This window comes from Acyrthosiphon pisum, chromosome A1, assembly GCF_005508785.2.
Source record: "Acyrthosiphon pisum isolate AL4f chromosome A1, pea_aphid_22Mar2018_4r6ur, whole genome shotgun sequence".
Classification (NCBI taxonomy): Eukaryota; Metazoa; Arthropoda; class Insecta; order Hemiptera; family Aphididae; genus Acyrthosiphon; species Acyrthosiphon pisum.
The window spans coordinates 92,042,689-92,057,387 of record NC_042494.1 but is presented as its reverse complement, the minus strand read 5'-3'; the positions used below and the strand labels follow the sequence as shown (position 1 = coordinate 92,057,387).

The window sequence follows — 14,699 nt, the reverse complement described above, 5'->3', positions numbered from 1 at the left end:
TATGTGACGTTCAACATGTGGATCTCCAGTAATTATTATCGACAACTACGAGTGTACGTTGCAGTCGAATACATCGCGTATATTATATTATGTTGTACTCACTACTCAGTTGTAGTGTATCGGTGTGACGTGTGTACCTTTACGCTTTATTAAAAAAAAAAAAAACGTGTGTTTTGCCGGTGGTGAGTGGTGATATTTATAATAATATGTTTTCTCATCGAGTTTAATAAATAATAATATACAAGTATATTATAATTGTATGCGCAGTTACACGGGTTTCGGGCATTTTTCGTAACAACATAATTATAACTTTAAACGAACGAAAAAAAGAATAAAAAAACCCGTACACGTTTTCACGTACGTATGTATAACGGAGGGCCAAACAATATTATGTTATAGTGCTGGCGGTATATATTATTATGCGTGCGCGCCGTTAATATAATATTATAACGTCGGCGGCCGGGAGCTGAGCGCAAGCGCCGTTGCCGGTACGCCGCGCCACGGTGTGCGACGATGGGCGAGATGAACGGCGAAAAAAAGTCATCGAGCTTTGCGATCGCTGCGTTAGTCGCGCTCTAGTGTCACCGGAAGTCGAGTACGTACGAGACGCACCGCACACGGATCATCCCGTCGGATATTTTTGGTAAAATCAGTGCGAAATCGTTGAAAGATCGTACATATAATAAAATTGTTCATATTATTCTGTTTACATTGTCTTGCAATATTTACGTTTTTCAATAACGTCGATACATAACGTATTGTTTCAGGCATTTTTTTAAAAATTCAATATCGAAGTAAAACCTCGAATTTAACTATCCATATATATATTATATATATCAATATCATTATTGTTCATTGTTCATTTTTGAGAGTGACTTTACGCAGTTTACGATCTTCAAACATGTTGTATTTTTTTTCTAGTAAGATTTTTCTTGTTTATTGGTTTCAGGTCGACTTTTAATACACACAAGTTGAACAAAAAGCTACCAAAATGGCGTTTGCCGGCCTCAAAAAGCAAATTAATAAAGCGAATCAGGTAAATATGACTTTATTATTATTCGACCTGTGATGTATGCAAATAAGTACGACTTTTTTTTATTTATTAAAAAGTTGATGAATAGCACATTACCCAAATATATTATGGTTTATAGTTCACAAACAATTAAACACATGTGTGTTACTAAAAAAGTTTATAATATTTCATAATTTATTATTAATCAAAATAAAAAAAAACTTAGGGAGTTAATAATTTATTTTTATCATTCAGGCTACATGTATATATATATATATATTTCAAATCAATTTCTTAATTGAACATTACAGAATTTAAATTATGGCTTATAAGTATTTTTTGCGGGTTCTTTGTTGAGACGGCGCATTATATATGCAATATTAGTGCGTTCTTTTATATTTAATATTCTTATAATATAATATTTTATTTCAACTATGTTTTTGTTTTCCGGTTACGCCCTTTTATAAATTGTGTATTTACTTTTTTAATTGATTGTAAAATAGCCAGGTTAACTTACTGTTGTAGTTAAAGTATGAAGGTTTTACAAAATATTTAAACGAGTTATCGAAGAATTGTTGTCGTTTACTTTTGTAGTTAACTCTTTGACTAATATATTTATTATTTATAAATATGTATGTGTGTGTTCTTTTCAATAAAATCTTATCATGGGCTTAGCACGTGTTTGTTATATATTAAAAAATATTTAACTAATCATAACTGGAGTAGTAAGATTTAAGTAATCATTTTGTGTAATAAGGTGGGCCTATTTTCGTAGTATATATTTATTTATATTAATAGTGTTAAAACCTTTGAAAATTATACTTATCTTCTGATAATCCCATCATAAGAATTAAGATTCTATTATTTGTAACTTGTATAAAATTCGCTCGTAACAAACGATTTTTATACTTTTATAGATATACATTTGCTCCTGTTTAAAAGTGTGTTGTAAATTAATTGACAAAAAAAAATGTTTACAGAAGAAAAAAATGGACGGTTTGGTTAGTACGAACGCTAGCCTACAAATAAATTTAATGAAATTAACTTTTTGTATTTTAATTTATATTTTGATTAATCGTCGTTTGTGTTGACACGGTGTGTTGCTTTAGTAACAGCGAACACAGAAGTGTATATATATATATAGGAAATATCAAGATATCCGAATAAATATTATAATGATTCTTGATTTGTTTGTCATTTAAATTTGTATTATTCTTTACATTTGCTGTGATATCATTTAATACGAGTTCCTATACTAAAGTATACCTAATTTCCTTATTCGCGTTGGTGGAGAGAAGAAAAAATTAAAACGAGGCCAAGGGAGTGTTGTTACATTAGTGAGCGTGCGTATACATACGTACAAGCGTGTGTGTGTGTGCGTCGGGTTGGGAGTCGAGAGCATTTTATTGATTAACAAAGCTCTGTATACCCATGGCCGGCGTGGAAGTGGCGTAGTTTTGACGATATTGACGATGGTTGGGAGGGAGGGGGTTGGTCGTGCGATTCTTATCTGTTGGTATATCCTATATATATCCGTCGCCACCTCGTTATAATAATAAGGGTATTAATAAAAGACCACCGAACTATAATCAGAAATAAGCAATAGTCACATACCTATAATTTTTTTTTTACCATTAATACATTATACCAACTCTACTTAAGAAATAAATTAAAAATCCCGAGATGAATATTATTATTTTTATAAACTTATCTAATATTTGTTTGCACCGTTGAATACTTTTCGTCATTTTTCGAGTATATCCTTTTAACAATAACGAGACGTATATTTTAGAAATTGGCGAATTATACTATATTAAGTGTCTACATAAAGAAAACGATTTTATGTAGAATGTAGATGTACAGATTAAAAAAGTAAATATTTGCAACGTTTAAGTAGGCGATTTTTATTAATAAAAAAAATGCTTTAAATGCTTGAATTATGAACATATAATGTGTAAATACATTTTTTAAAACATTAAATCAAATGATTTACAAAACAAAAATCCTTTTAAAAATCTTAAACTGCGTCAATATAGGTACGGCCTAAATTTAGCTATAAAAACAATTAGTTATTAAAAATTATAAAGCTTATATATTTGATTCCTCTTTAGGTTTCTTAGTGTATTTATAATAAATTAACCATTAATGTTTTATAAGTTAACTATGAATTTTTTATGCTCTATTATTATGCAACCTTGCTAAATAAAATAAAATAGGTAGGTATTATATTATTATTATTTTTACATTAGATCTTTTTATACTAATTGTATACTTTATTGCTAGTTCATATTATCCATACTATTGTTATAACTATAATATAGTTGTACAAATAAATTATATAGTAGATAATTTAATTCGTGCTTGCTCTATAGAATAAATTAATAAGTTACGTATATATATTATTAATATATTAATAATTCCAACCGCTAATAGTTATTAGTTATGCCTAGTATATTATAGAAGTTCGAACTCTTAAATATACGTGTACTTATTTTATCCGTTTATTAAGTATAGTAGTTTAACCTATATGTTATAATTTGCAGTACATGACTGAAAAAATAGGTGGGGTTGAAGGGACAAAGCTTGATGTAGACTTCGTGGATATGGAAAGGGTAAATGTTTATAATATAATATGTCTGTACTGGACGTATTATAATAGACATAGGATGGACAATTTCTGATACTCAACTTTTTTTAGAAAACTGACGTTACTTACGAGCTGGTCGAAGAACTTCAGATGAAAACCAAAGAATTCTTGCAGCCGAATCCTACGGCCAGAGCAAAAATGGCAGCCGTCAAAGGCATATCGAAACTCAGTGGTCAGGCAAAAGCGTCCACCTATCCACAGGCCGAAGGTACTCTTGGTGATTGTCTGCTCATGTATGGTAAGAAGCTTGGCGATGACAGCTTATTTGGCCAAGCACTGCAGGAAATGGGAGAAGCACTTAAGCAAATGGCTGATGTTAAGTACGCATTAGACGACAATACCAAACAAAACTTCCTCGAACCATTACATCATTTACAAACCAAAGATTTAAAAGAAGTGATGGTATGTTAGGAAAAAAGATGTGCCAATAATAATCATCATTTTATAATTTTAAATTATTTTGTTTAGCACCATAGAAAGAAACTGCAGGGAAGAAGACTAGATTACGACTGCAAACGTAGAAAACAAGCAAAAGGTGACATTTTTTTTTTTTTTATTTAAATTAATATCGAATGATTACTGCGGGTCTTACTGAAAAAAACTCGTGTGGAGGCCATTTAAATTCATTATTTTTTATGTTTGTATATAATATGGATAGTAAAAAAAACTTTGAATTTGTTTTTACTCAGGTTCACACGTTAGTGACGAGGAACTAAAACAAGCTGAAGAAAAATTTGCAGAATCGTTGCATAGTGCTCAGATAGGAATGTTCAACTTGCTCGACAACGATGTATGTTTAAAACTATCTAATTATTGAAATTATTAAATGTACATTTACTTTTTTACTCTGACACGTAGTTTGTTTTAAACTATAATCAGCTTTATAATAAAACGATAATATACAAATTTAATTAAAGTATCACCTTTACTACGATCGTCGTATTTCAGATTGAACAAATATCTCAGCTAACTACATTTGCGGAAGGTCTTCTCGAGTACCATCAACAGTGTACCGAAATTCTGAAACTGGCAGTAATGGAAATCCAGGAAAAGTATGTTTAAACATTTATAGGTAGTTAAACGGTTTTAATCTGTGATTTTATTGGTTCCTAGACGTTTATCCACATTATTTGGTCCACGATATTTTGCATGTTCGCCAAATGTTATTGCCCTATAACAGTAATTAGGTCCAATTATAAAATATTTCATGTGCATTTTTACTTTTTACAAAATTTATTTGCATCCAGGTTTTATGAAATATCTGATAAGTTCCTAATCTAATATTAAGTGATGATTTCAAATAAATAAATGTGTAACACAAATTCAACTTGACGGCTATACACGTGAAAGAGAACCGCGTTTTGTAGTGGGTAAAATATTTTACAATAATCTAATAAAGTGACGTCGGCGATCTGCATTCTTGTCCCATCTACCATATTTTGGTGTATATGGTAAATATATTATGTACCTTCGAATTCATAATTCGCAATAGATAATGTATGTGTTTGCTGCCAATATAATATTCAGTAATTTTTTAATTTACCCTATAGGATCTCGGCTGTAATTGTATTGATCATTTATGCAAACATTTCATCAGCTGATTTTGTCTTTAATATTGGCATGTGATATTCGTTTCTTCTTAATTTCTAAATATCTATTGATATTTGAATAGCGTTGGTGTATTTACTGTGTATATAATAAACATATAACATTATTTTTAATGGACATAATTTTTTGCGGACAAAATTTCGTGGACATAACGTCTATAGAAACCATTTAATTGACGCTTTCTGATATTATAGGCGTGATCAAGCCGCCAGCCGTCCGAAATTAGAATTTGTGCCTAAGACTTTGAACGATTTACATCCAGTGGATGTTATCGCGGATGACATTAATGGTAATTATTTGAAAATTTTAATATTTATATTTTAATTAATTCATACAAATTAACGCAGTGGTCATGTAGTTGTTGAGAAACGGCATAACTATAATAGTCTTTAATATATTTAATTATTTTTATACTTATATAAATATATATTTAAATATGTATTTATCACCCACCACGAAACGGAGAATACGAAAATAGCGATATCTACCTATAAGTTATTGTATTGTTGTAATTGGTTTGGGAAGTGGGATTTCGACATTTCGTAATACCGTTTTCTAGGCCTTTTAGTTTCATGATAATATACATAGTATAACGGTTTTTTCAGACGAGTACGAGTTGATGGAACCACAGCTCGCACACGTCAAAGGTAAAAACCAAAATAACTTGTTTAATATCAACCATTTATATATTTATCGTTAAACCAAATACATGTTATGTGATAGTTTGGTTTGAACCTAACAAATTAATATTGCATTGTTATTTTATTAATTTATATTAATTATTAACACGTACCAAGAACAATCGTATATTTAGTTAATATATAGTTTCATGCATAGATAATAACCCTAGATATAGGTACTAAAAACTTCAGCAGCTAAGGCAATTAGCTTAAACATATTTTTTTAATACATTTAAATACATTAGATTACATTATAATATATATATATTAGGGTGGTTCACGTTTATAGAGGCAAACATTTTTTTTGAGAAATTTAAAATGAGTACCCCCCCCCCCCCCATTTTTTTATTTGATAAGAAATAATAATTCTGCGAAAATTTGGACTTGATAACTCAACCCCTTCACGTGCCGCAATAGGGTTGAATTATGGCCCAAAGGGGTTTTTTTCAATTTTTTTTGATTATTTCAAAAACTAACTTTTACAAAAAAAAATTTAAATTATAGAAAAACATAATCTCTACTAAAAGGGTTATTATACAAATTCTATTTAATCCATTATTTCATATGAAAAAACTAATATATAAATGCCTAAATATAATGAAATATTTTGTTTATACGTAATACGTATTCTCAAATATATGTATTTGTAAACCAAATTAAGATTAGACAGTATATTTCTCTATAATTTAATACTTAAAATTTTCTTTGTAAAAGTTTTGGTTTTTGAAATAATTTAAAAAATTGAAAAAATCCCTTTTGGCCATAATCTAAACCTATTGCGGCACGGGAAGGGGTTGAGTTATAACTTATAAAGTTCAAATTTTCGCAATATTATTTTTTCTTATCGCTTAAAAAAATGGGGGGGGGGGGGGTACTCATTTTGAATTTTTTTTTCAGTTTTTTTGGACCACCCTAATATATATATATATATATATATTGTGCAAAATGGAATAGATTGCTGCTTAATTGTAATAAGTTAATTTATTTATCCAATCCGGTATCTTTGACATATAGAATGAGGTCGTTTGATATAATATCTAGGCATATAGATTTTTGTGAATGTTGTACTTTATGTGGTTTGTCTTGCTTTTTCGTATGATAGACAGACAGACAGTCTGTGAAGATGTGTTAATTTTACTTAAACTGTTTAGTATACCTAATATAATAAACTATAGACCCCAGATTTCATTAAAAATAATTAAATTGCCGTATTTTGATGCTGTAATAATGTTACGTTTTACGTTAATTTTACGTTTTTATTTTAGTAGACTTTCAAATTTTGAAACTAACCTTAGATTAAATGTTATAAATTTAAGTAGCTCTTACAACTGTATTATGATAGAAACAACTAAGATTGTAGATTTGCGTTTATTGTAAACAATCATACAATAAACAGTAAAAACCATGGTTAGGGAAATCCATGCATTTGATTTAATTGTTTCTAAAATTTGTTTAACTAGGTTAGTACCTACCTATTTTTTAAATTTTTTTTGACGTAAATATTAGTTTATAAATTGTATCTATTAGGATGTAGATATGATGTATATGTATACATAATCTGATTTTTTTTATTCTTTGGCGTTTGACAAACATTTTGAAAATATCATAAAATAAATAATTGTTTATTCGTCGAGTTATTACCGAGTTAAATCCATTAAATAAAATATTACCTTTGAACAATATATACTTTTTTCGGTTTATATTATGTCAGTATTGTTAAAATGTTTGTGGGCTTGAATCGTCGAAAATATATTTATATATTCTGATCGTTTCTCTTACTTTTAAAGCTTATAATACTATAGTATATTATACGTAATAATTAACAATTATTATTTATTAACCAAATTGCCTTTTATCTATATAATGCGAAATATAAACATATTAGGTAGTTCACGAGCTTCATCCCCGACTCACGCAAAGTCTAACACGCTGGAATTAACGTCCGGAGCAAACCATCACGATAACCAGCATCAACAACCACATCACAATGGTACCTATTGTTGTTATTTTTTTAAAGCATGTTATTATGTTCCTTATTGTTGCTAACTACTACATTAACTGCTACTTTAAAGACGCTTGTATATATTTTAATACACTTTCACCGCGAAGTAACTTGGTAGGTAGTTACTTTTTTATACAAGCACTCTTCGCAAAACGATACCGTTATTATGCGTTAACGACTGCAAATGCATTTAGGTTAATGTTGAACGCAATTTCACTCGTTCGTTTAAAACGATTCAACGCGAAAATGTAGTAGGTATACAAATCTTGGTAGACAATTTTTAATTAGCATTGACTTTTAATAAGCTACAAAAATAATTTAGTTTTAATATTATTATTATTTTTTTATATGTGCGAAAGTGTTAAAACATTTTGACTAATATATAATAATACCTATTATACATCATGTGTTTGAATTCTCCGACTAGTACTATTGATCTTTAAATAAATTTCCAATCAAAAGTCGAATGCCTAAAATTCTTAAAAATGTAACCTATTTATAACGTTTGCAAATATTTAATTTGAACGAAATTCAGTTAGTAGAATTTTGCCCAATTCAATACTATAATACTTCTTTCTTGTACCTTATCATTTATTACTGCATAGTTTTTATAAATACAAATAGATTCAAATTATATTATGATTCATTACTGCTTTGTTGATTTTAAATATTATAATGATATATTTGTCTCCACATTTTTTATTTGTTTTCTATTTAAACTTATTATAAATATCAACATGAACAGAAATTATTGTTATTTTTATTTTTTATAGCATCGCCAGTTTCTTCTCCAATTAAGTCAGTTCAACGGCAAATACCACGCAACTCGCCTTGTTGTACCGCGTTATACGATTTTGAGGCTGAGAATCCAGGAGAATTAGGATTTAAGGTATGTGACTAACTGTGGCATCTATCCAATTGTGCCCATCCAGCCCTTTCCCTTTACTTCCCCATTAGAGCATTGAGAATTTTAGTTTTATGTCTTAATAATATGTCTACGTGTCTACAATAGTATATATCATATTAAATACGTAGATGTTTTCTTAGTAGTGAATGATTTCTGCGATAAAAATGTGGCTCAAGGAAAACATATGTATACAATAATAATATACGTTGCCTGTACATAACGTTAATCCATCCCTGGTTTCAACCTTAGATTCTTCCCCCGGATATTTTTCTCGGTTGGCAGACGTTAATTTTTTTAATACAAGGGAATATAATATGGATAATGAATCACGTGAATTGTATAACGATTTTCATCCAATAAGGTAAAAAATTAACATTTTGGTAATATTATTGATAGATAATTACCTAACAATAGTTACATTTATTTTAGATTCTGAGCGGAGTGATAAATTTATTGATTTTACAATGATTACGTGTGTTTTTTATTTTTGTGTCTGTCATCACCGTTTAGGGCAGTAACACTGTTTCGATTTTCTTCAAGAGTATCTCGTTCGACGGGAAAGTGAATCTAGTTGGTAAATTTAGGAGGTCAAATTCTGTAACCTAGTGTATATATCACTTGCCCGCCTTTTTCTATATGTATTTTCAAAAAAAGTATACAAACTGTTTAATTATACTTTATTTAGTGATATAATATATTAACATGTTCTATAATTTCACAGTCCATACTATATGGATTCAGAAATCAGAGTTAAACGTTTTTACCTCTCCGGGGCTCTCTTGCAAACAAACTTTTAAAATTTTATTTGTTGGGTAAAAAAGCGTGACAATTTAATGCAAGGCTCGTGATATATTGCTACAATAGCAGTTAAAAAATCTTAAAAATACTTAGGCACAATTTTTTTTTTATAAGCATTTAAAGTTCGAATTTGCGACAAATAGTCGTATCATAGTCATGCAATGCAATAAGTCCAAGTATAGGTACTCAAACAAATTTTTACCAAAAAAAATAAAATCTTACTTATATAATATAGTATACACACCGGCGCCTGGCCGCCCCCTTAAATGTGTCGAAATTTGGCCGCCCGGGGCAAAATTCCTCGTTGCCCCCCCTTAAATACGGCCCTGCTGATATACCACCATCACCATTCCTAGTCGCCTAAGGGCCTCTAACGATAATACATATGTATTATGTAATGATAATGACGATTACGTGTTTTCAGGAGGGCGAGACTATAATACTGCTGAACAGGGTCGACGAGAACTGGTACGAGGGCAGTACTAACGGCCGTACCGGATACTTCCCAGTCACATACGTACAAGTCGTGGTGGCTCTACCTTAAGCAACGCAACTGCTATTGACGAAGACGACGACACCGAACAGACCACGACGCCAACTCCTCTACCCCCTGCCTAAGACTTGTTAAAATAAAAAAAAGCATCATAGTTATGTTATATTATGTAATGTCGCCCACAAGCGTATAAAATGTCGATACGCTTGGTATGTAGGTACCTATACACCAACGACATTGAAACATTATAATAACAGTATATTTATTATGATTTGTAATAATATGATCGAAATACAAACCGATTTATTTGTGTAGTCGTGTGTGTGAGACGACTCTGTCGTCGTGTCGCTACGTAAAACTTACATTTAATCCCCTGGCAATAAATAAAATGGTATAATAGAAACAGAAAAAAATTACCAATATTATAACACACGCTACTCGTTAATTCCATTCGGTTTTGTTGTTTGTAGGTGTATATTCTTCTTCTTCTAATATTACTATAACTACTACTACTATAATACTACTATTACTACTATAATTATAATTATATTTATTAATTATTAATTATTATTGTTATCATGATATTATATTATATTATATTCGTTGACCGCGTTTTAAGATAAGAATTCGATGTGCGTTTGGCCATGAAAAAAACATTTATTCACCAAATTCGACCGTAGGTATTAGTGTATAGATAGTATTTTTTTTTTTGGACTTTTGAGAATCTTATTATATCGCGTTACGTTTTAACTTTTCTCTTCGGCTCTCTTGGCACTCTGTGCGTTTTCGACTAGATAACACACGCGAAGGGATACATGTTTTATTCGTGTATTCTGTTGGTGCAAAGTTCAAGCTCAACTTGTCCCCCTGTGTTTTTCTACCGTGGTTATAGTCACCCTAATGGTATTATATCTGTGTTCCCCTAGATATTACCGATTACCAAGTAATTTATTATTATTATGCATTCATTTTTTATATACCTATATTAATCGTAATAACTTTATATATTATTATATATAAAAAAACAAAAATTTCTTAAAATTTCGCTTGTTACCATTTGCTAAACAAAATGTCTGTAAATAAGTTTTCTGATAAACATTAGACAATAAATATGTTAAATACTTCAAGTGAATATTAAACAAAAAAAGTTAAAAATAAGATAATAATGTTATTTAATATATATATAATATGTTATCACTTATCATTATTTGTATTTCAATGTTGAGTGTGTATTTGTAGTGTAACCTACCTAGGGATAAAAAAAAGTTAAAATTATATCCTGCATAATATTATGTTTTTTTCTCAACAGTTTTAATAACAAAAATTACTAATTTTTATGTATCACTAAATTTATTTTATGGCTATGCCTCTATATTCTTGTTCTCATTTAACAATAATTTAGTAATACATTTTTAGTCAACATATGTTACTCCTTTAAAAAAAAATCTTTATCACTATAAGTTATAGAATTATCCTATATTGAGTGTTTTTGTAAGCGTTGAACGACTTTATATAGTTATGTTATTGTATAACTCCATTATTTATGTATTAATTCCTAGATTAAATATACCTAAATGAAACTGAACTTCGACAAGCCGCCAATAAATGTATGTTGGATTTCAAATAAAAATATAGAATGGATGAATACATAAATGGATTTCAATATTGCGCATTGCCAGCCTTCCCATATGAGTGTTTATTTAAGTATATTTAATCTATGATTAAACAAATACAATAAAATAAAATTTTCATTTTTGTGAAAAAAAAAAAAACAAACAAATATAAATGAATAAATCCAAATTGACTGCATTTTTGGAAATCAAATTATAAATTGTTTTGTTTTATTCTTTATTTTATACCTTTTTATATTTCGTCGTTATCTGTGTTTGAATTGCGGTTTTTTTTACGATAGTTAAATTTTTTAGTAAGTTATGCGTATATAAATTATATACGTATATTTAATACATATATTAAAAAAGCGGCCAAGTGCGAGTCGGAGTCGAACATTAAGGGTTCCGTAGCAACAAGTAACATAAATAATAAGTCGTTTCGTTCGGCCGGCACAAACTTTGGCCCCACCACCAGGTCCAGCAGAAGTTTTATCTAATATTATAATAATATTACCCGCTCGGGTAAGCGCAGTCGGAAACCTGCCCCCCGCGCGCTCCGCACCCGGTATCGATCAAGCCACGCCCCGCGCGAATTATAATTATTATTTACTTATTTATTTATTAAAAAAAAAAAAACTACTTACTAGATCTCGTTCAAACCAATTTTCGGTAGAAGTTTGTATGGTAATGTACATAATATATTTTTTTTAGTTTTATCATCCTCTTATTTTAGAAGTTATGAGATGGACACACACATTTTACCACTTTGGAAGTGTCTATCGCGCAAACTATTCAGTTTAAAAAAAAAATGATATTAGAAACCTCAATATAATTTTTGAAGACCTATCTATAGATACCTTACACATATGGGTTGGATGAAAAAAATTTTTGAGTTTCAGTTCTAAGTATGGGGAACCCTCAAAATGTATTTTTTTTTCCTATTTTTGTGTGAAAATCTTAATGCGGTTCACAAAATACATCTACTTACCAAGTTTCAACAGTATAGTTCTTATAGTTTCGGAGAAAAGTGGCTGTTACACCCGGATGGACAGATAGACGGACATGTCGAATCTATAAGCTTATAGCTTATAACCCTAGGGTTCCGTTTTTTGCTACGGAACCCTAAAAATGCTCATAGCTCTTAGAAACTGAATTATCATAAAAAACCAACACACGAACACAGATAATGTTATTACCATCAAGTTTTATAATAGGTCGATCCACTCTAATTTTCAAACTAACAGAGCTAAACACGTTCTGCTGAGCGTAAATTTGGTATGTTATGCACTTGTAACACGGGGTCCTACGTGAGAGACGGCCAACCCTATTCTGACCATGCTGTTCCCCGCGACGCGATGCGGCGAAATACAAGCTGTTTTGATTTTCACCGCGTTGAGTTCGCTCACGTAGGATCCCGTGTTAAGTCATTTTATCACTGTAAAACTGTTATAAATAAATTAAGTACCTAGTTGGCTAGTTAGGTACTTTATAGTGGTAACGACAAATTTCATGGTGGCCGTTGATCGATTCCGACAGTGATTCATTTTATTCCCCACTATCTCTACATCTCTACCCTAGTCCTCTGCGGGTATGGAGTATAATATGTTGATAGGTATGTATAGATTTAATATTTAAAGAATATTCACTGACTGTAGGCGGACGGGCAGTAGGTCATCTGTGTGTTTTAAATTTGTTAAAATTTTATCCAGCCGGCAGACAATGAAAAAAAAGTAAAAACCAATAATAAAGTATACATAGGTAGGTCCAGGGGCCTTTCCAGTTTGTTTAATTTGCCACCAGACAGTATAGCTGCTTTTAAAGTTTTCTATATTAATTATTAAACGTTATTATGAGACTTCACATAAATCATTTTCTGAAAAATTTCCAGTAATTTGTGAACTTTGTAAATCAAAAGTTGAGACCCTGCATATTATAAAATATTGCACGAATCATACACATACAGTTCTCTATATTATAATTATTATAAATTTGTATTAGAATTTAATTTATTTTATCCAAAATTCCATAATTTGTAGGTATTATTCATAACCACGGATATGTATTATTTGTTTGACTTTGCAACCCAAAATACTATTACAGTTTTGTAATAAACGATTTTTTTTTTTATTATTATTATATTGAAATATATCTACAGACTACAATCTACAATATAGAATTTTTTTTATGTACAATAGATAACAATGGCTTAATAATTGACAGTAAAAATAGGTTGACATGAATCTTATGATTAGGGAGAGTACCCAGTGGTAACATCCTGTAGAAATAAACGATTTAAAAATTGAATAAGTTGTTATTACACACATTTGTATCATTTTATTAGTCGAAACCCGTAATAACTGAACGACCGAGAATACTAACTGGTTTCTTTATATTTTTAACGTTAATAATTTAAAACTATCTACATTAAAAATAACGAGTTACTGAATGGATCTCAGAGAGAAGCCTATTTACTTATATAAGTAACTATTATAATATAGGCACGATAAGAACTTGCTTGCGACTGCATTTATCAAACGGCGGCAAATTAACATTGTATTTTCTCTCTACTGTCCTTAAAATTAACTTTTTGATTATAACTGTTTGGCTGAACATTTTAGATTCTGAGTGGAACGATGAATGTATTGATTTTACAATGATGTGTGTTTATTTATTTTTTTTTTTATTTTTGTGTCTGTCATCACGTTTTAGGACAGTAAAAGTGCTTGGATTTTCTTCAACAGTACCTTTTCTGATAGGAAAGTGAATCTAGTTGGTACTTTGGGGGGTCAAAAGTAAAATTTTTCCAATAGTTTTCAAAAGCGCCGTGAAAAACAAAAGAAAAATTAATGAAAAACGGGAATTTTTACGCAAAATCAGTTTTCGAGAAAAATCGATTTTGGTTTTTGGTGTAACTTTAAAAAAAATGACCGTAGATATATGAA

At 30.0% G+C, this 14,699-nt stretch overlaps 1 protein-coding gene across 6 annotated transcripts in view; it reads left to right on the top strand.

Annotated features, from left to right (window-relative positions):
* The window catches only part of LOC100169394 (endophilin-A), a 16,843-nt gene extending 5,043 nt beyond the window's left edge, over positions 1 to 11,800 (top strand). For 2 of the 6 annotated variants that reach the window (XM_029487787.1, XM_029487786.1), the window contains 11 exons: positions 950 to 1,036; positions 3,556 to 3,624; positions 3,711 to 4,061; positions 4,128 to 4,194; positions 4,349 to 4,449; positions 4,608 to 4,711; positions 5,462 to 5,556; positions 5,873 to 5,914; positions 7,833 to 7,937; positions 8,723 to 8,838; positions 10,079 to 11,800. In XM_029487787.1, coding sequence (XP_029343647.1) covers positions 992 to 1,036; positions 3,556 to 3,624; positions 3,711 to 4,061; positions 4,128 to 4,194; positions 4,349 to 4,449; positions 4,608 to 4,711; positions 5,462 to 5,556; positions 5,873 to 5,914; positions 7,833 to 7,937; positions 8,723 to 8,838; positions 10,079 to 10,198 — 1,215 coding nt within the window. In that variant the 5' untranslated portion in view covers positions 950 to 991 and the 3' untranslated portion in view covers positions 10,199 to 11,800. Of the gene's footprint in view, positions 1 to 470; positions 644 to 949; positions 1,037 to 3,555; positions 3,625 to 3,710; positions 4,062 to 4,127; positions 4,195 to 4,348; positions 4,450 to 4,607; positions 4,712 to 5,461; positions 5,557 to 5,872; positions 5,915 to 7,832; positions 7,938 to 8,722; positions 8,839 to 10,078 lie in introns of those variants that run through there. The other 4 variants (XM_001947896.5, XM_029487788.1, XM_029487789.1 and 1 more) reach the window with 4 other exon arrangements.
* The last annotated feature ends 2,899 nt before the right edge of the window (positions 11,801 to 14,699 follow it).